General features: G+C 34.8%; 1 protein-coding gene across 2 annotated transcripts in view; it reads right to left on the bottom strand.

The window, feature by feature from the left end:
- The window catches only part of LOC128212867 (uncharacterized), a 55,373-nt gene that overhangs the window by 7,851 nt on the left and 22,517 nt on the right, over positions 1-25,005 (bottom strand). For both annotated transcript variants that reach the window (XM_052918243.1, XM_052918242.1), the window contains exons 12-33: positions 22,004-22,261; positions 21,406-21,672; positions 20,020-21,201; positions 19,296-19,400; positions 17,695-17,885; positions 17,181-17,342; positions 12,945-16,738; positions 11,686-11,819; positions 11,263-11,494; positions 10,481-10,856; positions 8,713-9,876; positions 8,425-8,546; positions 6,227-6,627; positions 5,810-6,099; positions 4,920-5,003; positions 4,457-4,687; positions 3,339-3,450; positions 2,935-3,119; positions 2,552-2,684; positions 2,080-2,256; positions 1,614-1,706; positions 91-777 (exon numbers count right to left, since the gene is read on the bottom strand). In XM_052918243.1, the coding sequence (XP_052774203.1) occupies positions 91-777; positions 1,614-1,706; positions 2,080-2,256; positions 2,552-2,684; positions 2,935-3,119; positions 3,339-3,450; positions 4,457-4,687; positions 4,920-5,003; positions 5,810-6,099; positions 6,227-6,627; positions 8,425-8,546; positions 8,713-9,876; positions 10,481-10,856; positions 11,263-11,494; positions 11,686-11,819; positions 12,945-16,738; positions 17,181-17,342; positions 17,695-17,885; positions 19,296-19,400; positions 20,020-21,201; positions 21,406-21,672; positions 22,004-22,261 (10,380 nt within the window). The remainder of the gene's footprint in view (positions 1-90; positions 778-1,613; positions 1,707-2,079; positions 2,257-2,551; positions 2,685-2,934; positions 3,120-3,338; positions 3,451-4,456; positions 4,688-4,919; positions 5,004-5,809; positions 6,100-6,226; positions 6,628-8,424; positions 8,547-8,712; positions 9,877-10,480; positions 10,857-11,262; positions 11,495-11,685; positions 11,820-12,944; positions 16,739-17,180; positions 17,343-17,694; positions 17,886-19,295; positions 19,401-20,019; positions 21,202-21,405; positions 21,673-22,003; positions 22,262-25,005) is intronic.

Raw genomic sequence — 25,005 nt, 5'->3', positions numbered from 1 at the left:
CTATTTGTCGGGTGAGCTAAACAAATAAACAATGCTGATGGAACTTAATATAGATGTACTACAATGTGTCACCAGTAATTTTTATAATACCTTCTGAACATTCGCTTCCAACTTGAAATTCGAAAACGAACTCCTTTAGTGGTACACCATCAGGCTGAACACGCACTATAACTGATGTGTTGAATGGTTTGTAGGGTCTTGTGATTTGAAGATGTCCAAGAGCAACTTTTGTATCTATCTGGTAAACACTGTCTTTGTTGTAACGCTCCAGTGGATGCACCCATGTCGGTAACATCAAGCTAACAACGTGGGGCAAGGTAAATGAGATATTTTGTGTAATCTCTGTGTTGGATATTCCAACAAATGAAACACTAGAACTAAACATGACAGAGTTGTTTTTATCTTCTGCAAGGCATGCCGTAAACTGGACGGACACTGTTTCAAAATATGGATGGATAAGAAGACGAAGAACAGTAGACCTTGATAAATTCTGGTCGATGATAGTCTGCATTACAGTTATTTTAAGGTCTATTTCACCGTACTGATCGGTCGTCATGTTGATGTAACCAAACTTAGAAGCGTCTATGTAAAGGTTTCCATCACCTTTCAAAACGCCCTTAGAAAATAATGTGTTCGGAGGAATATCCGATATTATAATTGAGAGATCCTCAAAAACACCCGAGATATTGCGAGCTGAGATTTGAAGTTCAATTGGTTCTCTTGCATAGCCCGGTGTTGATCTAACCTCAAGCACTGGTGGTTCAACTGGAGGTGTAGCTAAAACAGTAATTCGAAATTAAATGGTTTTATGATAAACATAATCTGGGATTCAGATTTGTTATTGGTCTCAGACAGAATTAATGATAAGTATGGCTATCGTAAAGACAATATAACATTGATAAAACAAATATATAGAACACCAATCTAAAGAATATTGCGTTTTATATAGTAAGGTGATGTCCGTCAAAAACAAACCAAAGGAGTTTAATCCATAAATGTCCCACAAATGTTTTAAACAGTATAATATAATGAAAGGCTGGTCAACTGTTTTACATACACATAGATGATCAAGTTTTAAGTATTTTTTTGATACTAGGATATGTCGAACATTTTCAGTTATGGCTATCAATATCATAACTTTTTTACTTGAATATTTAGAAAGTTTTCACGACACTCGTTATGTAAAATTCATTGTAAGTAAACATTTTAAGTAAGGTCGCTACTAATATAACACACTTCTTGCTTAAATATCTAGAAACATTCATAATAAAACCGTCATGTAACGTACATTCTTTGGAAACATTGTGTTTGCCTTTTCACGATATTTAATAAATTATTATTTTCTAATAATTCCCTTTCAACGCAGAGACGGAAACAGACATGTTTGACTGGTAAGATAATTATTCAGCTTTAGTGGATACTTCAAACGAATCTTGACCGAGATAATTATATTGCATATTTTCAAGTGTTTATGCAAATTATGTGAATAGCTGATGGCGGAAATACGAAACAGTAATCTTCATTGTTTGTTAACATACGAATATGTAAGCGATTTTAGGTTTAATTTGCTGGATTTATGTTGATGGTCGAAATGAATTGAAATGAATACGTACTTCTGTTACAATAAGTTCCATGAAATCCATTCATGCACTCACACACATTCATTCCCTCTGAACAGTTGCCATTACCAGAGCATTCGCAGGGTGCTAAAAGAAAGACGATATTCGATAGAGTCGTATATAACATATCTTAACACGTGTCGTCTATTAGTTTTGCGAAACATAAACGTCATGTTTTACAAACGCAAACAAAATATGCTTAATACTTAAAAACTACAGAAACAAGCCTATGTTAGGAGGGTTTTAGGTTTGCATTAATGTCGATATTTTTTTAGGTCGAAAAGCGGAACAATACACTAAAATGGTTTAAGACCATATATATTTATTGTTATAACCTTAGAAGTAGAAACAGTATTTGGAAGAAGAACGGGCCATGGCAACGGATGCTACTTATTAATCTTTGTTGCAATTAAATGATTTTCAATTTGCTATTTCTCAGCAACAAACATTTTGTCCTTACTTGTTTCTATGGTTACGTTGACTGTGATGGCTGACTCTTGGTCAATGTCTTGTAAATCAATTCTGTTTCCAACAAAATCAACTGCTACTGGTAAAATAGTTTGTGGAAGGTTTGTTTCCAATGGAAGAACAAATATCGCTTCGGTGATGTTACTTTTATATAAAGTGATACTTTCACCTGAGAGAGAGAACAATAAGATATATCTTGATTGTTGTCGGCATATGCATTTTTTTCATTTTATGTAGGGTATGCTATGTATGAAACATAGCAATGGCTAATACTTGTTACAAGCGATCTACGTTTAAGCAAGTTAAATATACAAATCTGGTCGATGTGTCCTATAGTATTTGGTTTAGAATTTTCTTAGTAATGCAACTAAGGCGACTTTTGATACTTTAAAAGAAGTATCGCTTTTTATCTTCACTGTTATTGTGACAGGTATAAACATATTAATTGAAGAAATGAAACCAACCTTCCCTCTTGAATAAATCTATGCGTTGGACACCGGAACCTGAGTCTAAAGCTCGGAGGGCCAATGTTACTGAGTCCCGAGACTCTGTACCCGGTACAATCGACCCATTAATAATCGGGTACCGATCGTCGATCTGAAAAACATTGTGTTGTTATCTAGTTTTATAACAGAGGGTAATGTTGTATTTATTTAATGGAAGTTCTTTTAAATTTTCTCGTTTTTGAGAGCTGGTTATGTGTAAGAGTATTGTGTTTAAAAAACATTAAAGTCTTTAAAACCATATTTATAAAACTATTACAATAAAGTTATTATCATAACAAACAAAAGTATAATGCTGGAATTTTAAAAACGTTCCATACAACTATTTCATATCCTAAACTCACCGTGTTGAACAAATCTGGAGTGTCTATTGGTTCATTTTGATCAAAGAATATCGAGGAGTTTGCATGAATCACTGACAGATGGGGGGTTTCTATTCTTGACTTTATACTGAAACTCACAAATCCCTGCCCGGACGTTCCATTGTTGGGGGGAAGAAAGCCAATCCCAGGATCCGTTGGAGCCGATCCTAACGATAAAAATTACTAAGGTTTGAAAGCTATCACTCAAGAAGTAGAAATGATACAGGTGTAAGTCTTCATTTATAACAAACAGTAGCATTAGGGAATGTAACGAAACGCTTTTCTCTATTATAAAGTATATATTTATCACTACCAGGTAAGGTTGGACATTTTTGACATTTTAACATTATATCGTCTACCCATACACAGCACACTAAAAAACAAACCTGTTATTGGATCTATAGTCTGGAACTCCCAAGCAATAACTTCTTTGACTAAATCAAGCCCAGCAAACACTTGGACAACAATACCCTTTTCTTTCGTCATGTCTATGGTATCCTGTTGAAAAGTGTTACTGTAATTTATATACAGGTTCATCTTTGACAATTTTAAGCGGTTTTTTTCTGAGTTAAGGGCCTTTCACAATACCAACGTGGGTGGGGATGACCAAACATCATAACGTTTAAATTTCATTTTCGTTTAGATATGCAATACATTCGAACCTTTTCAAGAGTAAAACAATTCCCTCCTATTTTCCAATTTCTTTTTCTTTATATATTGTCTATATTTCATTCTGTTTTAATCTATTAAAAGAAATAGATCATTTTTATATGTAAAGTCAAGTATATTCAACCTTGATTTTAGTTATCCCCATCTTGTAATTTGGATGCTGATTTTTATATGTATATATGAAAAGAGCGCTATAAAAACTGGAATAATAATACTATGCATTATGTATTTTTAAACTATGAAAGAGCAAAGGTATTATGATTGCTAAACTTACAAACACAAGAACTGTTTGCTAAAAACGCGTTTGTTGTATAACAATGCCCAGATTTCAAAATTGCACAATTGTTAAATTAATGAATTTTATGAAAAGGTAAAAAACTGATGAAATGGAATTTTACCTGGTATTAAGTTGTTTTACACCATCTGAGTTTTGAAATTTGACTTTGAATTTGTCCTTGACTTTAAAAAGTTGTGTTCATACCCAATGTTTAGCGATTTTACATAAAAACAATGCGTTCTGAGTCAGACTCATGACATTCGGTCTTACTCTGTTCTCTAATAATGGAATGTTCATATGACTGTTGGCCTGATCAGTATGTAATGTAAGTGTGATGGAAACATATGAAAAAATGACAAAATTATACCCTACGTTAACCCCTTGTGAAGCTGGACGGGGATATAAAATGTCCGTATGTATCGCCTTTTTCCTCCGATTCATATCTATTTTAAATATTATTTTATTGCAGACTTTCTTATTTGTGTCTGAAATGGAAATTCTGCCCTGATTATTAACACAATGCTATTGTCAGTTTTTTCAAATAAATGCTTCACGAACCTGATAAATTTTGCTCCTTATTGGCATTTCTTTCGTCAAGTTGCCAAAGCCAAACTTTCCGAGAACAAAGTGTCTGGCATCCAAGTGCTCACTGTATTTGTGTTCGACATACACGCGCTGTGCTGGTGCAGTGGCGTTTGCGTCGTTTTCAAATCTGATAGTGTATTTCAAAGTCAAATCCTTGGATATAAAACGGGCCGGTCCGTAGCCATCCGGACCAAGCATATCGTTCTGTTAAATGTTAAAAGAAAACACATTTAATTTCTAACTCAGGAGCTGAATGGTTTACTCACTACTGCCTGGATTTGTATTAAGAAAGTGCGTTTCTACAAATGCATTGTAGTCATTAAGCCAGAAATTCAAATTTTCACGAATAAATATATAAATCTTAAGGGTTTCTTCGCTTTAAAAGTATTAAAAGAATTTACAAAAATATTTAATCAACATATAGGAAATAACTCACTGGATCTCTTGATTGTATCCAGTTTATGATATCGTCAAGCAATTTGTCAAAGAAATCTTTTATTCGATCTTTCCAATCGCATGGCTAAAACGAAAATAAAACGAAGAATGAACGTTGTATAACATTTTTACTTAAAATTGTCCTGAATGCGCATAAGTCAACTGTCGGTGGCCGTCTTACCTAAACCCAGTTACCAGAAAACTAAGTAATACTTTACAGCGAGCAATCACAGAGTAACAATACTAGAATATTAATATAAGCATCGGGAATGAAAGATTGTTATATTCTGCACACATCCTTCAAAAGCACAAACTACATCTACAGTATAAAGATGGCAGTTTCGATTTAACTGAGACTGTTCAATTGAGTTCTGAAATATGCAATAATACAATGCAAACTACAAGGACATGCCCGGTCAGTTCATTGGAAAACGAGATAACAATGGGTTTAAATCAATAAAATTATGCCCAAAGCCCAGCATTTAGCAAAAATAATTATAAATGTAAAATAAAGCCTCATTGGAGTCAACATCAACTTGAAAACAATGAAGAATAAAATAAAACTTAAAAAATAAACTGATTCCAAGTACTCGACGACCGGATAAAACAACATCATCTGCAACATATCCAACGTCACCAAGCTTCAACAGAAATTAGCTCGAAACATACGTTTCATAAACAAATCGTCTCTTTTTTAACTTCTGAAATTAAAATCCATGGAGCGTATTTTTTTCACTGGCAGAGAACTTAATGGTTTACTTTACTGTACAAATATTATGAAATAATGATTTGGTGATAGATTGGAATATGATATCAACATATGACCAACGTTATAAATAAATATGATAATTTAAATAATTATATGTCACAAATGCTATGTACTATGCTTACCGCTCCACTATAACCTGAATACTTTTCAACAGCTCCACATATTTTGTTAAACTTTTTAAAAAGGGGAAATTTCTCCTCCAATTTATCCTGAGCACGATCTAGCTGTTTGTTGCCGAAATCTTCAGCGGCGTCTCTAAGAGAATATGGCTCATCATCTATCAACTTCTGTGTGGCTGTACCCGCTACGTTCGCGACATCCGATATAACATCCTTCGCCCAGCCTGGTAGTATCTTTTTGAAGGGCTTAACGGCCCCGTTGATGGCCCCTTCAACTGCGGCTCCTGCCGCGCCTGTAAATAAAGCTCCAAATATTGTTGTTACATTCTGAAAAAATGCCGTTTGAAGTATTAATTTTGAATTTATTTTTTAAACTTCCCCAACATTTCGACTTGTAAGAAAACAAGTGTAACCTCTTACCTCCCCATGTCCATTCATTCCTAGGAGTAGTCAAGCCATATTTCACCACACTTGTTACCGCTCCTTTGGCCGCCGTTCTTAACATAAGTAAACACCATGGACATGTACCCTTTGGGTCTTTGTAACTTACTGGATTATTCGCACAATAAGCATAAAAGTTTTTGCTATGAGCACCTAAACCAAATGTATCAGGGCTCATGAATCGGCCTGTGTCGGAGTCATAAAATCGTGTCCTCATATAAAATACGTCGGGAATCTCTTTTATATCAACCACACCCCACTGTCCAACAAACGTGAAAATTGATGGCACATTTTCAAGTGATGCTATAGCATTGCCAAATGGATCCCGTTGGTATGAGTTCACAAGGGCACCATTTTCCGAAAGCACGTTCACAACGGACCTGTACGAATACGTTTATATGTAAATGTATGAGACATTCACATTGTTAACAAATGTTCGCAACAAAACAGTCTAATTAAAACATATGATTAAAGTGATCAAATTCAACAATGCCTATAAAAATATCCGGATTGAAACATTGAATAAAATACAAATCGTGTCTTATTCTATTGATTTACACTTTAATTTGCATTTCAATCAAAACTATGTGTATTATTATGAGTATAAATTCTTATCAGTGAAACTGAATCATCTAGAAAGTTGAGAGCTTAACACTGAGATGTACATTGGTATTGCCGCGAGAAAGCTTTGTTGCAGCGCAGAAAACATGTTTTCCATTTTACGACAAACATTTACTAGAGATCCAATTCTACTATGATAGTAAGTTCAAACCATCGTTTACGTTTATTTTTTGTATTGAAATAATCTTGGACTGTTTGTGATGGATAAAATAACTATAGTTTTAGTGTTCTTGATCACTGTAATTATATACTACTACATAGTAATACTGCTTTATAAAAAAATCCCGCAAGAATTATTGCCGGATCCATCCGTGTAGTTAACGGGAATACGGGAAATTATTGACTTTTCGCACAATTGCCAATCGAAGACGAGTTCGTGCAATTCATTCACAGGAGAATAGAAAAATGGCCGAGGGAAAAAAACAATATGGACACCAGCGCTTCTTATAGAGATTTAAAAAGAAATATCAAAAAAGGGGTGTAAAAATGTTTGTGGTTAATGTCCCACTCCCTGCTTCAATAATGAGTGTAACCAGGAGCCGGTTTAACCTTTTTTCCGAAAGTGTACACCCGTCGTCGGTGAATGTCACAAGGAATGAAATAGTGTTGTTTTTTTCAATTAACTGATTCTGTTAAGAATTGTAAAACATACCAATGAAATGATTATGTAAATTAAGCATATAATCTGATGAAACTGTTTTATGTCTTATCGACCCGAACCATACGCACGTGAATTGAAAGTCAAAATCATCCGATTGACGTACGTTAACCTTAAATACATTGTAATTGAAAAATATAAATATAGACTTATTAATAAAAACAAAACAAAACAGTGCTTCTTAAAATATATATTCATATATATTTTCATTCACCCAAGCTTATGACCTCTGTAACTTATTTAATGTTTCACCTTGTGCTGTTGGTCAAAATATCAAAATATATCCATTTTACAGGATAAGTATTTTTGACATGGCTCTCGGTTGATATTTACTCCAGAAATAAATATTTTACCTCGAGCAACTAGTTTATCACTAGGACAAATTGTGAACTAAATGCCATTGTCGACTATATGTAAATCTATAAGTCTAATAATGCAACGATATGACTAAACACTATAAAACAAAGCGTCAGTTTAATTTGAAATAGCAACATCTATTGCATCAAAATGCAGTCACAATATCGTTTAACATGTATCCGTCTGTCGATGGTGTTTTAGTTACCTAAAATGTCAATGTTTAGAGCTTGTATACGAACACCGCGTTAAATTTCATTTCTGAAAATTGGTCGCTGACGCGTGTAAAATCTTAAAAATCAAGGACGACTTCCGTTCCCGTACTACAACCGCCATTTAACATTGAAATGTGCGTTAAAATTCGTTCAGTCAGACATAAACTACCATTACGAAAATGCATACATTCGAGTTGAATACCATTGTGTCTTAGAGACATGTATACTAAATACTGTTTTTATACATCATACTCAGTTTAAGCTCTATACACATTTGTATCTTATTGCTCATTCGATAAGTCCATGGAGAATTATTATAATATACTCACCCAATTGCATCATACATAAAATAGTTGACATTTCCGTTATCATAGGTAGAAGCAATCAGTCCGAGTTTTTCATCCCCGTGGTAAAAGCGAACGGTAGACCCAACACCATTTATGGATTCAATCTGCAGAAAACAAAACGTCAATGCATCCTAATTTCAATATTGGATATTTGCATTAGTCATTATATTACAAAACAAAAGACAGATTGCTATTTAATATATCCATAACTGTCTATATATCCATAACTGTCTATTTTAGAATATACGTATCAATAAAATAACGTTAAACCTGTTCAATAATATCTGCACCATAGAGCCCCTGGATGTTTGCGACATAACGGGTCGCTCGACCATTGCATTGTTTTGAATGCAAATGACCGAAAGCATCATACTTGAAGGAGCATGTTGTTCCGTTTGAATGAAAAGCAACAAGTCTGTTTTCTTCATCATATTTGAAAACTTCGTTTCCAGACGATCCATTCTTCTGTATAAGGTTTCCATTTTTATCGTGGTCGTACGAGGTACTACCATATTTTACGTACTGATTCATTTCATTTATTGTGTTTTGTACCTCGAAGTTGTTGGTGGACACAGATTGTCTGTTCTTACTAGCATCGTAATTGTACCTTGTAACATTGCCATGTGGATCTATCATTGACGTCACCTGACCAGCTTTGTCGTACTGGAATTTCCAAGTTCCATCTTGTGACGTTACGGCAATCCGCCGATTTCTGATCGAGTAAGTATATGTAAAATGAGAAGCAAGAGACCCGTTTGGAAAAAAGTTCTTAAGAGAGGTTAACAATGTAGACGAGGGATCGTAGTCGTAGACGGTGTATGCATTGTTTCCCAAAGTCTTCTTCTTCAGCTTTCCATTTTCATTATATTCGGCCGTTACTAAAACTACATCATTTTCCCTTAAAACTCGAGTCATCTGTCCTAAATCATTAAAGTCATACTTGACTAGATATCCGTCATTGGTAGAGATTTCTCTTATCTGATTTCTTGCATTGTATCGATAGTTAATAGTTTTATCCGGATATGCCACACTTGCTACGTTTGTGTCCGAATAGCTTATGACAACCTCACCTAGAGAATTTCTTGCTCTCTCAAGGTTACCATTATTATCATATTCATAGGACGCTATCATATTATCGCCGATATTTTTTAATACTAATCTGTTATTTTCATCGAATTCATACACATTAACGGCACCTGTTTGTGTCATGGTTTGGTGACCATTTTGAAAGTAAGTATACGTCTTGTTTGTCCCATCTGGAAACGTTACGGTGTCAATACTTCCGTTTGAGTTCACACTTATTTCGTATACGTTTTCTCGTCCATCTTTAAATTGGATTAGCTGACCAAGGTTGTTAAATTCCGCTTTAATGCTGTCCCGATTACCATCTTCAATAAGTATCGAATTCACTCCAAATGTACGTTTTGTTACAATCTAAAATAGTACACAATTAGTTAAAAATCTTATCTTATCAGAATTAATATTCCGATAACTGAGAAAAAAAATGAAAAAAAACGTAAAAAAGTGACACGTACAATGATGTAGGAGCCTAATTACTAAAAAGATTAGGTAATCATCACTGACAATGTGTTGCTATTCCCGGCATACTAGAGTAAATACTAGAGACGTGAATAGGGTAGTAAAATGCATTTATGTTCCATACTAAATGAACCTTTTAAGATACGATCTGCACAACTTTCACTTGTGTTTGACGCACACGATTAAAATCTCTTTTGAAATATGATTATACGAGTACAAGTCACGGCGAATGCTGGCACGAGCATATAGATAGATGTTTAAGATTTTGGACCCCACCCTCCAAAAGAAAGTTTGAATTGTGACTTGACTCCGGAGGAGACCCACATTCATACGGGCAATGAAATATTTTCGTAACAAATACCAAAGCAATTGGTATAATAGTGTAGGGTACGCAAAATATTATAAATATAGACTGACAGACAATGGACAGACGGACTTTCAAATGGACAAAACTTGTACAAACTAACACATTCCAATATACAAATAATAGTATACTCACATGATCGCCCTCATAGTTTATCTGAGTGGATTTTGTAGTTACAACAGTATCGGGAAGGAAACCTAAGCGATGAGTTGCAATAATTTCTCCAGATTCAGAATATGTTAAATTGTAACCTGTGGCAGCAGGCCAAGAATGTACTGAAAGCATTCCGCCATTCGTGTACAAATATTCTTGTCTGTCTACTTCTTTATCAGAAATAAAATATCGTCTAGATTTTACGTGGCCTAAATCGTTGTAGTCGAACTCAAATCTCGTGCCATCATCAAAAGAAATAGTATTTAATGAATTGTCAGGGTTGTATGTGTATGTAGTTGAATCTGAATTTGTTCGTACGCTTGTAAGTAGTTCCCCTTTAAAGTCATATTCGTATACTCTGCAAATGAAATACCGAATTGCAAAATATGGAAATAATAATGTAATTGTATTTGCATTAATAAAATGAACACTACAGGGAGAATCCCAGTAAATCTTCTCTTGCAAATATATATAATGGTAATATATATTTGAATTCTGTTTGAATAGAACCTTCATAGCATTTGCAAACTTGTATTTATAAATCACGATACTTCTTAAAATTTACATTTACCTAACTTAAAACCGTCATAGCACCGCTAACAGTTTTAAAAAGTCAATACTAATAAAAGGTGTACATTTCTGTTATTTCGAATTCATTTATCCACTCCTGCATATCGTTAATTCTAGGGTTCGTATAAAATATAAACTGTTAATGTGCTTGAAATGAGTTTCTTGCTTAACATTAGATATACACATTTACTTACACTTTTTCATTTGCTGTACCATTTAACAATTCCATTGACTGTATTCTGTTTCGAACATTATATCTGACTACAACATATGATCCCTCAGAATGTCGGATGGTCGTTAATAAACTCTGATCGTACTCCAAATTTAGCCAACTGCCGTCAGTTAAGGACGCAACGTGCTTCAATTTTAAAGTCTCACGGTCAAAAACATATTCATTTCCGTCATCTTGGCGACGAAGGGTAAAGCCTAAGGGTTAAATCATTAAAAATGAACAAATTAAACGTAAAAAATAAGAGACCGAAATTTATATAATTAAAATAAAATAAGGAAAGACACATGTAAAATGTATAATATGGATGTACAAAAATATTTATTTAGGTATGAAGAACTAAAGTAAGATCGAAATTGGAATGTTCGTTGTCATACAAAAACATTACCTGAATCAGTACGCGTAAGTGTACCAAGGGTTTGGTGTAGGTAAACATGTTCATCTCCTTTAAGAAACAAAAAGTCTTCCTTGTGCAAGGTCAGTACAACTTCCGCATTATCCAACGTCTTAATATATGTATCCCTAAAATGAAATATATGTTTTACTTTTATATTTTAAATCCAATATAAAACAACAACAAACGAATATACAACTAAGACCTTGCAGCTCAAACAAGACCAAATCTAATGGTAATTTGTTTATTTCAGTGATAAATCAGAGAGTCATAGAAAAACAAATTTTAACGTGTGAAATTCAATAAAAACTTACACTGAAATCAACAAATTTTCTGCTTATTTTCGGAGATGTGTTTTGTATTGGTTTTTTAATTTATTTTTTTAAATATCCCCATTATTTTAAGTGTTTGCTACGCCGGTAACTGTGGGACACCCCTCACACGCAAAGTTAACGGTTGATGACCTACTTGTCATTTTCTAGTTACAGTTGTAGATAAATAGTTTTCAATGAGCTTTAATAAAGCATCTTTATTCTAAAAGTTAACAGTAAGTGGGAGATTACATTTTTAAATTTAACAAAATATAAATACATTACCAAATTACTACGCCGCCAATTACTGAATGAAAATTAACGTTCGAACATATTTGCAAAACAATCGCCGATTATCACTGTATTAAAAAAATAATCTTAATTTTAGAGTTTGTTTCATGATACATTGGTATTTTGTCATCCCACACCGTAAGAGACAAGGATGATACGCTTGAAGACATGTCGTTTTCCAGATGAAGAGTGAAGTCCACGCTAGGTTACTGACAATTATTGAGGCGTTGGTGGTGTAAAGTAATTATTACAAAAAACAACAACAACAGTTTTAACATATATTTGATAGATTAAATACATCGAATTTATGTTCGAGAAGTTGTTTAAGTCTGTAATAAGTTCGGTACTAAAGCAAATGTTCGAACATGCAGCTTCAATGTTCAAAAACACGTTTGAAGAACAGGATTGTCTATTTTTCTAAGAAACATTAGTTATTTATTTCCAATCATATCTTTACCTAAACTTTAGCAACCTTTAATAATTATCAACTTTTTATTTTGCTACATTTTCTGGTTCAGAGTTGATGTGTGTAGGTTTAATCAAACGGAAGTAACTACAATGGATTTTAAAAGTATCCTAAAATGGGTAATTTCACTCCTTAGTGAAAATATCGAATTGACATTTGTTGTTATCTCATTTATATATACGTACCATAAAGGGACTTTCCATCCTTTTCCTAAAACCCCATCTTGACTTCTAGAGCCAATCCTCGAAGACATTAATCGATCAACAATTAAACGAGTATTCTTTTCCGAAGGATTTTGAATGTCCACTTGTAAGTCTATGATACTATCCCCATTTGGTGAATCTGCAAAATCTAGTAGATAGGTCAATATAAAATTTACCGGTCGTACTCTTCTTCCAGCAACACTCATTTCGTTTAGTACACTTGACATCTTTTTACCCATCGACAAAGAAGTATTTCCGGTTAATGTCAGAAAATTGTTCCATACACGATCCCAGGCGTTTTCGTCATAGTGAGAAGGACGTAGATTATTCTTTGATTGCATAAATGGGTTGACGGATCGTTCATTTTGAGTTATTTCCCAAACTTGCATAGACAAAGATGCGAAGTTGACTTGAGTGTCATCTTGTCGGACATTTAAATCAAGTTGGCAATAATCTTTTGCCAACAATATTCCACTTGGTCCGTCATCGCTTATACAGAAAAGTAAATATTGCTTTCTAAAGAACTCCTCGCGAGTGTCGTCTTGCAGCTGAAAACTGCCATCTCCTAAAGCTTCAACATTTAATATCGGAACGTTAACATCTGAATCTCCAAGATTTTGTATTCTTATCAGGAATGTGCCTGTTTCACCAACCCGTAGCCTTCCTGGACTTTCCTTGTATGCAGATATGTATCCCTTTACGCCATTTTGAATCAAAAGGTTTTCATAATAAATCGTCTTATTTAATGATAATGATGACAATTGAAAGGTAATCGGTCCAGTTGAGGCAGCTTCTGGTATATGAAAAGTCGAGTACGCTAAGCCAGATGTGAATACCAATGTTTGTTTAGCAATAAAGTTATTGTCAGATGTGTTATTATAATAAATGCTCGCATGCATATCAGATGAGAACATGGCTCCTTTTATTTTCAGAGTTGTTTGTGCATTTGGTATAAGCATCCTAGGATATATGTCAATTATTTCAAACACAGCATATTTAACTGAAATCGCAAGGCTCTGTTTGCCACCTGTTTTTATGTTTGAACTTTCAATGAGCAGGTAGTAATCACCATTTTCTGTGTTTGGAAACGTGATAACCTGGCTAGACGAAGTAGGGTCATCAGATGAAATGTCAAAGTCGTAAAAAGTTGCTGGACTGCCACCCTTGAGATACACGTTTATTGAACTGTTGGATGACACTGTTATCATAAGAGTTTCGTCGTCTGTAACATTAACGACTCGTAGCACTAGAGAACCGACCAGATTTCGGTTTACAGTCTCGCCGACGTTAATAGTGTCGTATATAATTCTAGTTTTCTGTAGAGTAATTGCAACATTATTTTCTTGATTGATATCGATAACATTAGATCTGCTTTTCACAAGGGTATTGTACTCATTTGCAGCAACCTGAGGTGTCGACGCGGATACAGATTCCGACAACTGACTTGAACTGTTTGCTTCTAGTGTAAAAAACGAACATTTTGGTTTACCAATTTGCATGTCCGTTATGTCCCAAACCTCATTATCGGATAGATAAACCGAATCACATTTGTACCCCTGCGCTGATTTTGAGCCATTGTTCACAATTTCCCATTTAACGTTCATGTCGCTTCCAAATGAAGAAAAGGCAGGAGCATTTACCGATATCACCGCTATGTCGGTGCTCAACCGTGCTTCCAAACGAAAATCAATTCTAAACTCGTTGTCATTTTCATTAACTTCAAAAATTTCATCTCGCGAATCACAAACAATTGCCAACATGTACGTTTTTGTTTGTAAGTCAACTGGAAGGATAAAGCTGATATTCACATTAACACTGTCATTTGGTCTGAGTGTGGTTAACCTTAGTTCTGATTTTAATTTATAATCAAACGCGTCCAAAATTATATCCTCACTTAAATAAACACTATCAAACCAATTCCCCAAAACAGACGTATTGCCAGTGTTGACAATTTGGTATTCAACTATAACGGGCTGGCCACCGTGCAAACTGGGTAATTTAATATTGCTAACAATCTGAAGGTTTGGTAGTACATAGGAAAGTTCAAGAATGGGTGACTTAGCCAGGCCAGTTGTTTCATCCGTATTGTTTTCGCCTGTTCCATCGTTTGCTGTATTATTAGATACAATGTATATTCTAGGTCTTCCCGAGAATGTCATTGGTAATTGAAATGTTGATGTAGCCGTGTACTTCTGCCCCGTACCAAGAGCGCCAATATGAACAATGTCTTTGACATGCCACCCTATCCTTTTAAGGTCGGAAACGCTTTCAACATTTACGTTTGAAATATAAACTGAATCAATCCATGACGACATCGATGTCCTTGACTCGCCCGTATTTTCAACGCTGTATGTGATTTTGACAAAAGAGCCAGTTTCAAATGTTCCATTGTCACTCAAAGAAGTGATTTCCCCGATGTTTGCAGACAATGTTGGGGGAGAAGCCATCTGTATTGTTATCGGTGAAATGCTACATAAGACATTATTAGCTGTTGAGTTAGCTTCATACAGTTCTCCAGAAAACACGGTTTGTACACATATGAAAATATTGCCGCTGAATTTCGATGGTAGAACAACAGTTTCCTTTTTTTGATAGAAATCTTGTGATTCAAGGGCATGCTTTATTTTAAACGTGTTTAAAACATTGAAATCGGAGTCAATGTGTTTGTAGAATACGGCATCTTGCCATTCATGTCGAGTATCCATAGAGTTTCCAATATTCTGCACTTCCCATTCAACAGATACAATGTATTCTTCAGTTGCAAAAGAAATTGCATTTGCTTTTATTTTTTTAACATACAAATCAGCAGACAGCGCAGCTTCAACATTAAGTTCTCTCTTTACAATGTTATTTTCGGTATTTGGACCCTCAAAAATCATGGCATTGTCATTTACTATTACGGTTAAATAATACTGTCCCGACATTTCATTAGGTAGGCTAAAACCAATTGTTTTAGAGTATGTTTTGTTTTTATTTAGATCGGCCTGAAGAGCAAGACTTGTGTTCAAGTTCAATATGGCTTGAAGGTTACCAATGGTGTCGGAAATATATATTCGGTCCGTCCATTTCGTACTGTTAATGTCAAGACTTCCGACATTTTGAACAGTATAGGTAATGGAAACTCCTTTCCCGGCTTGAACGTACTTGCTCAACATAACTGCCGTTATTGTTAGGTCAGCTGCCCTTAATTGGATGTTTATTGTTGAATGTGTTTTAACGTTGTTTAAGAGATAGCCATCTCCAGAAGACGAAGGGTCCAGGTCTGTCGTAAGCTTAAACACGACGTCTCCATACACATTAAACGGAAGATCAATGGTTGCATTAGAATCATACGACTCATTTGGTAAAAGACCATGTTTATTTTGAAATGTTTGCAGTTCGGTAAAATAATTTTGATTTTGAGTTTTAACCGAAATGGTATCAAACCATTGAGATCGAACTGTTTTTCCGATACCAACGTTATGAACAGACCAGTCAGCATTTATAAGTGTCCTATTTGTTTCATACCTAATGGTCACATTGAAATACTCCACACTTAAATCAGGTAGTGCCTGTTGTACTGTTACTTGTTGTATGATTTCATTGTTTGCTTCGTTTAAATATTCGAAAAGGTAGTTTCTGTTATCCGCTGTAACGTGCAATGTATACTTATCAGTTGGAAGCGCTGGTACAACGTAAAACGTTACGGTTGAAGTATACGTTTCGTCCACTGACAAACTACCGTAATGGGACCTCAATAGACTCGCAATGATTGTATTACTTCCGGATGTCAATACCTGTATTATAAAATATAGTAAATAAGCACTAAACACGTTCATCTTTAGTTAAATGAATGAAGACAAAATAGAGAACAGCGTGATCAGTTCGATGGTAGTGTTCATTGAACCATTCATTCAACCAATTCATGGTTATATTTTGTCAATAAGCAAGAGCAAATTGTTGTATAATTTTATGAATTACGTTGACCATCTCTGAAAAATAAACCTTCGACAAACCACGCGAAGCGATGCTTCCCTTCGCGTCATGTATGCTACGGCTGGGTTGCCTCAGAAGTGTACGCATTTTTTGTGTGTCATTTAACAGGTGAGAGAAAAATGTTTTAGTCCTATTCTAATTATATATCTACTTCAGTTATAGTTCATTTTTTTACGTTTCATGGCCCTTTATTAATGTGTATGTCTATAAAAAAGTAGGCAAAATATGAAGAAACTTGCTTACCAACAGGTCAGTCCAATATCTCTGTGAATGGGGTGTTTCGCTTCCAATGTTCTGAACTGTCCATGATATATTGACGGTATCACCGGTTGTCCAAAGAGGTGGTGTTAAAATCGAAGTAATTTTGAGATCGGGAGGTGGTGTTAATGCAACGTATAGTGAATTCTATTTAAATAAAACGCATTTATTTATTAGATAAAATCATTGATATATATATATATTAATAATAAAAGTTTAGTAGCTTGCGAAAATCGGCGAGTGAACAAATGTTAAACAAATTCACGTTGAGTTTTTACAATCCTTCAACCCTTTTTAGCCACGAGCCTTCTAATCGAAAAACAGGTATGCCTTGGGACATCTTGGAATTAATCAACGTGTTATTCTCGAGGTATTTGAATATTCACTTTTACTTGGAATGTATTGAGTTAAAATATTATATTGATATAAGCTCAGTTAGTATAAAATGTAGTAAAAATCCCTATAATATAGACATATATTTTTAACAACGTAAGTGTACCTGCATTGGAGAAACGTTATTGTCTTCTCCTAAAAATTCGTACACATTGTCGTAGACATCCGTTTCAACAAGGATGAAATAGTCTCCGGTTATAAATTCTGGAATGTTGACTGCCCTTGACACTGTATAATTATGTTGTTTGTCGATGCCACCGTTGTGTAACACATCAGCTAATCTTTTAGAGCTTCTCTCTGGAAACAAAAATGAGTTTCAATAGAAAAAAACTTCAATGAAATTGTTTCTCGCACCTGCTTGCAAGTACTTGCAATAGGCATTGGCCAATGTCATTGTCATATACGCGAATAATATTCAGAGTCAACCCTTTATCGGATAGTGCCTAACACGGTGGTAATTAAAACATACTAGTGTAACAATTCAATACAAGAAACGCCGCAATGCGACGAAACCAGGTTTTTAATGATTGACAGAAGATCTTCAGCCTGTGTCTGTTTTTTCTATTTTTAGTAACAATGACCTTGACCCTAGGGACCCCAAATGCAATCCATTGAAAGGTATCCACAAACTCTTCCTTTATACCAAGTTGTGTCAGGATATGTCAACCCTAACTTAAGTTACTCAGTTTTAACCATTTTTCTATTTTTAGTAACAATGACCTTGACCTTGAATCTAGGGACCCCAAACGCAATCCCATGAAAGGTATCCATAAACTCTTCCTTTATACCTGGTTTGGTCAAGATACATGTATGTAGACCCTGACTAAAATTATTCAGTTTCAACTGTTTTTCTATTTTTAGTAACAGTGACCTTGACATTGAATCTTGGGACCCCAAAACGCAATCCCATGTAAGTATCCGTAAACTCTTCCTATAGACCAAGTTTGGTCAAGATATTTCAACCCTAACTAAAGTTATTCAGTTTCAACCGTTTTTCTATTTTTAGTAACAGTGACCTTGACCCTAGGGACCCAAAATGCAATCCCATGAAAGGTCTCTATAAACTCTTCCTATTGACCAAGTTTAGTCAAGATATGTCATCCCTAACTAAAGTAATTCAGTTTCAACTTTTTTCTATTTTTAGTAACAGACACCTTGACCTTGACCCTAGGGACCCCAAACGCAATCCCATGAAAGGTCTCTATAAACTCTTCCTATAGATTAAGTTTAGTCAAGATATGTCATCCCTAACTAAAGTTATTCAGTTTCAACCGTTTTTCTATTTTTAGTAACAGTGACCTTGACCTTGACCCTAGGGACCCCAATCGCAATCCCATGAAAGGTATCCATAAACTCTTCCTATTGTCCAAGTTTGGTCAAGATATGTCAACCCTAACTAAAGTTATTCAGTTTCATAGGTGCGTTTGACGCCGCCCGGCCGCACGCCCGCCCGAACAACGACGTTCGCCATTCTAATAACCAGGTTTCACTATGTGAAAACCTGGTTAAAAATGCATAACCATGGTATGTTCTAATATGGTGTCTTTTCGTTTTATTTTACAAATGAATAATTGTGTTTAAATTTCGCTTTAAAGACAATATATAAGTCAAATGTAGAATAGTTTAAAATAACATTCCAATGAATCTGCTATCATTAACAGCAAAATGATAAAATACAAACTAAAAGAAATGAAATGTGTGCTTTACCAACTGTGTTGTTTGTAGACCACCACACTCTGTCGTACCATCTTTGACTTCGCGTTGGACCAATCCCAACATTCAATACCGTCCAAGATAGTTGAATTTCACTTCCTACAAAATATAACACAACTATCTGCACGTATACGTAGTACACGTGTAATATATATAAGCTATCAAAGGTGGAACATGTTCTTTTACGTATATCATACATTTAAGACCAAGTTACACAACACTGTATTGAATTGATGACTACTGCATTATTGTAACTAAATCAATGCTCAAGTAAAATAAGATTTACCTTTTGCGTTTTATCTTTATTAAGGATTGTTGGGATAAGAGTGAGGTTTGTGCACATAAACTGGTTTAAACCCCCAGTAAATTTACATTTTACTGACCGTTCCAAGGCGGTACCTAACAATTCTTGATAAACATACCAATTATTTATATATATATATATATATATATATATATATATATATATATATATATATATATATATATATATATATATATATATATATATATATATATATATAGTATTTATGCACTGTGCTGTTTGTAGAGTTTTGTGCTGTTCTATGTTTCTTGTTTGTGATTTTGTGTTCTATGTCTTTGGCGTTTGCCCATTGCCACTAAACCGGGTTTATGTTTAAACTTTTTGCTACTGAGCATGTTTCTGTAGCTTTTTGCATGAATATTGTTTTCAGTAAAATTAATGTTAAAAGCGTACCTGAATAAAATCTACTGCCTGATACAAATATCGAGATGACCTGCAAGTCAGGGGGCGGCGTAAGTTGTACATCAATGGTTGACAAACTTCTCATCAAGTTGTTGGTAGTGTTCAGTTCCGCGATTGAGGAGGAGGTGTCTGTTTTAACAAAAATATACGCATTGCCGATTTCGCGTTCGTCTAATGTAAAAGTTGCAGTGGACGAATAGCCGTCGTTTCTGTACAGTATGTTCCTTTGTAGAACAGACGCAACCCTTTTCGCACCTAGAATGTTATCGTTGAATGAGAGGTACACACCGTCATACCAATACACATAAGGTGTATCAATTGTTCCGACATTTAAAACTGTCCATTTTATTTCGCATGTCTGACCCGAGAAAGCTGTAGGCGGTGTTTCAATACTGTCCAACATAAGATCAGCGTAATGTCGAGTCTCAAAGACCCAAACAGGACTTATGTACGTATTGTTATCTGTGTAATAGAAGACTAGCTGCCAAAGATATTGTGTTCCAGGTTCTAGTGAGGTTTCAACCTTAAAGTGATTGTCAGTTGTTCTCGCAAATGGGAAGGCTGGTCGGTCCGCTCTCCTTTTCCAAAAGTATATATCAAACTCTCTGCTAGCATCTGGATCTTGCCAACGTAAAACTATATCTAGCTCTGTACCTATTTGTCCATCAAGTGGTGCTAAAGGCGTATTTGCCTCCCGAATTCTCAGGTATTGTGCAACTGTCTCCATGTTTCCACACCCATCTCTAATGGTCCAAGTTCTTTTTATAGTTATGCCACACTTTTCAACAGAGTCGTCTTGATAAGTAATATTAACATCTAGGCCGCATGGATGATATATTTTAAACATTGACGAAAGCGCATCTGTTAGGTTACTTAACGAGCCGCACGATACAGACATCGTTTGTGGGTATTCAAACACCGAAATCGTTTTGTTTGTCGTGAAGGTGATATGCTGATTATATGTTCTGGTGTTTCCAGCAAAGTCAATTACAGTCCAAGTTCTAGTAATACCGCAAGAGCCAGTACTCGTGTCAGTATAGGATAACTGCGGCAAAGGGTCCATGTTGTCCGAGGCTGTCGCATTGCATATTGTTTCTGGTTTAGTGTCACTATTACATTCCATTGTAAACGACTGACCTTTATCACAAATAGTGATGGTCGGCTTCCCGAAATCTGGAAAATTACAACTATATACATATGTGCATGTGTTGGTGTGAATAATATGCAATATAGTTACTGTTTAAACACGTTTTTATAACAAAATTCTAATATATTTGAGTCGATATGCAGTTAAGGCTAAATATATGAAGAAACTATTAACAAAGGTTGAACTTCTTAAGTTTTGTAATAGTTTCCAAATTATTGCTGAATTTAAACCTGTTGTCCAGTTGTATTTTACTCGAATCTCATTGCCAACAGTGTCCGTTGCAGATATGTCGAGAGTATAAGTGACGTTTGAATCCGTGGATGGCAACGTCCAAACGACTCCTTTTCTATTACAATTCACCTGAAACGTCTGATCGTTTGTCCTAACATTGCAGGCAACGTTGCAGGGATACGTGCAGGTCCACTGGAAACTTTCCCTGGTTGAATTACTGATTGTTGGTGGAGTCCTCTGCATGATTAAAACCGGTGGTGTTGTATCTGATGAAACCATAATAAACTATTTTAGTGAAAATACAAACAACGTTCTGCCGTCTATTACCAACAGTAATGTAGTTAAAATTATGTTTTTATAACAAAAACTATAATACCCCTTTCCAAAAGGTTAAAAGTATTTTTCAGTATTAAATAAATATCATTTTGTTGCAAAATTTCGAAAAGCGTTTATATACAAACAAACGCGTCACTGTTTTTACGTGAACTTTGTCCTTTAAAATGAACGATGAATACTTATTGTTTTCTAAACATGTCTGCATTGACATTGAAACATCTGAACTTAACAATTATATCTTATAAGAGGCAATATACATACCGACTGTCCAAACATGTTTCACTGTTGCAGAGTTACCCTCTAAATCTGTTGCAGCCATGGCAAAAATATACACACCCTCGACAAGCATATGTTCTTCCCATGGACTTTGACATGGAAGCACTGTTTCTATAGACCCATTTGGTCGTGTAAGTTTGCAGACCGCAGACAAAACTTCTTCGTTTATAGTCCACTGTACATATCCAGTTGAGTTTGATATAGATGGTGAACTAAATAGTATACTAGGAGGCGTGATATCACCTGCAACATATTACGATCAAATAGTGCTCTAAAGAAGTATAACCAATATTTGAATGTAATTGTCTGTGTGTGATTTTACATGTATACTCAAAGACTGGTAACATTTATTCGTACTACTCTTTGAAAGTAAGTAAAAATAATACCCATATACTGCTCAGCCCACATGACCGAGTTTCATACCATCCGGATTTTTTCAAGACAAAGAGTTTGTACTTTGAATAAAGTGTTCATGTGACCTAGATATTGACCCTAAACGAACCAGTTTTGAATCATCCAAACTTTCATCCAAACAAACATTTGAACCAGGCTTTATGGAAATTAGTCAGAATTAGCAAAATAAGCACCAATAGTGTACACAATGTTTTCAATATATTTACCCAGGCATATGATTTTTGACCAAGTTTCAAGTCGCATGAAGACTGGCCAAAAATGTTTACAAGGCTTTGAAAAGATATATATTAGTGCACATGATTCAGTTTCAAATTCATCCGAAATTTCATTGCGCAAGCAGTTCATTTACCGTTAATAAATAATAACTTAAGCAATGTTTTAGCCAAGAGAGCGTTCACAAGTGTTTCAATCAACTAGTAGACTAAATATTGATGCAGTTTCAATCACATCTGAGGTTCTAGCAAGACAATGAAATTGACAAAAGTACATGAAGATTGGGACGAAACATGTCCTAATGTTCTCAAGGTTTTCCAACTGTTTGTTATTGTGACTTAGTTTTGTATTAACATGAACCAGTTTAAACTCGTCCGTGATTTCACGAAGACAAAAGGGTCAATAACAAGGGGCGAAACGAAACAGATTCTAGAGTATTCACAAGGTTTTTGAAAGATTTTCTCGAGTGACCTTTTTTCACCTCAAATGATCAATTTTCAAAATCATCTGATATTTATTCAAATATATCATTTTGACCCAGTTTTTTTAATATAGGGGCAAACATATAGCTTCTAGGGTGCTCACAAGATTTTCGAAATATTTGTGATAGTTTTTTACCGTACATATCCAAGTTTCAAACTAATCCGATATTCTATCAGAATGAACAATCTCATCAGGTCTTGTCTTGTAGTTTATTATATAAATGAAGAAGATCAGAATAAAGTCTCTATGGTGTTCTCAAGTCTCTTTAGCTCTACTGGCCAAAGGCCTATTCGATGGTGTCCGTCGTTAGTGCGTCCGTAAATAATTGCTTGTGAACGCGATAAAGTCTTTACTTTTTATTATATTTTAATCAACATATACAGTAGATTGATATCCATGAGAGCTCAGTGTTTATCTTTAACAACCAGATCCACCAATGGATGACTGGATTATGACCCTTAAAATGATGTAGCCCTATCAAAAGTATCTTTTTGCACAGAGATATGTGAATTATTACAGTGTTACTCTCCCTTTGCCCTTTGTAAAGAATGGGCTGATAACATATGCTTGACACTGATTGATTCTTTTCGAATGTGGGTTCAGCATACTGCCGATTACTAGTTTATGCATGCTTTGGATAAAACAATACCAAATATTTCATGCAAATACAGCATAGGCCCTCGTGCGCCTCTTCTTTGAAAAGATATCCCTTAGTAACCTAGTTTTTAAAACCATGTATTTCAAACTTTTTGGAGAATTTAAAACTTCTTACTAAGATACTCAAAAAGAAGAGGCCATGCCTATTGCCTCCAGAGTGTTAACAAGGTCCTCCAAAATTTGGCATAGTAACCTAGTTCTTTGGCCCCACATGACCTAGTCTTAAATTTTATCATGAGAATTATTCTGAGCAAGTTTTATGTCGATAGAAACAAATACAAGAACTAGACAAGCCTTTTAATGCTTTTACAAGGTTTCCCAATGATTTGTACTTGTGGCGCAATTTCAAAGTCCGTGATTATATCAAGAGGAGCATTCTGGTCAATTTTTATGACGGTTGGGTAAAACCATTAGCATTTAGAGTGTTCACAAAGGTTTTGAAATATTGTCCATAGTGTCCTAGTTTTTGACCAACACATGACTTATTTTCGAACGCGTTTAATATTCTATAAAGAAGTTTCATGAATATTGAACAAAAGACTCCAGAGTGTTAACAAGTTTTTCGAAACAGTTGTTTTAGTGACCTATTTTTTAACCAACATGACCAAGTTTCGTACTCTTCCGAAATGTCATCTAAATTAACATTTTTCAATGTTTCCTAAAGATTTGACCAATTGTACAACCTCTAGAGTGTAAACAATGTCATAAAAACTGAACGTTGTGACCAAAATTGTAATGCCATATTCCCAGTTTTGACTTATTTCGAATGTATATGAAAAGAAACATTTTTAAACAAATATCGTCCATATCTAGAGAAAATATAGCCATTAGAATGTTCACAACGTTTTCATAAGAGTGAAATAGATTTTCACCGCAGTTTTAAAAAAAAACACAGTACCGAACTCCTCCGAGATGTTATTTAGTTAAACATTCTGAACAAATTGTATGCAGCCTGAGCGAAAAGCATTAACGTAGAAAATTTAGAAAGTTTCTAAAACCTTGCCCTAGAGACATAGCTTTTTTATGCAAAAATGTTTCGAACTCGTCTCAGAATTTATTAAAAGCAATATTCTTTGCAAGTTTCGAAAACAAAACTGGAACATTAATGTAGTCCCTATTTTGTTAACAGGGCGATTGTTGACATACAACGGACGCCGGACGGATAGCGTTCCTTAAAGCTTATATGAACACATCATGAGGTAAAGGCATTATATTTCAAT

This window comes from Mya arenaria, chromosome 13 (assembly GCF_026914265.1).
Source record: "Mya arenaria isolate MELC-2E11 chromosome 13, ASM2691426v1".
In the NCBI taxonomy this organism is placed as follows: Eukaryota; Metazoa; Mollusca; class Bivalvia; order Myida; family Myidae; genus Mya; species Mya arenaria.
This window is presented reverse-complemented; position numbering and strand designations above follow the sequence as displayed.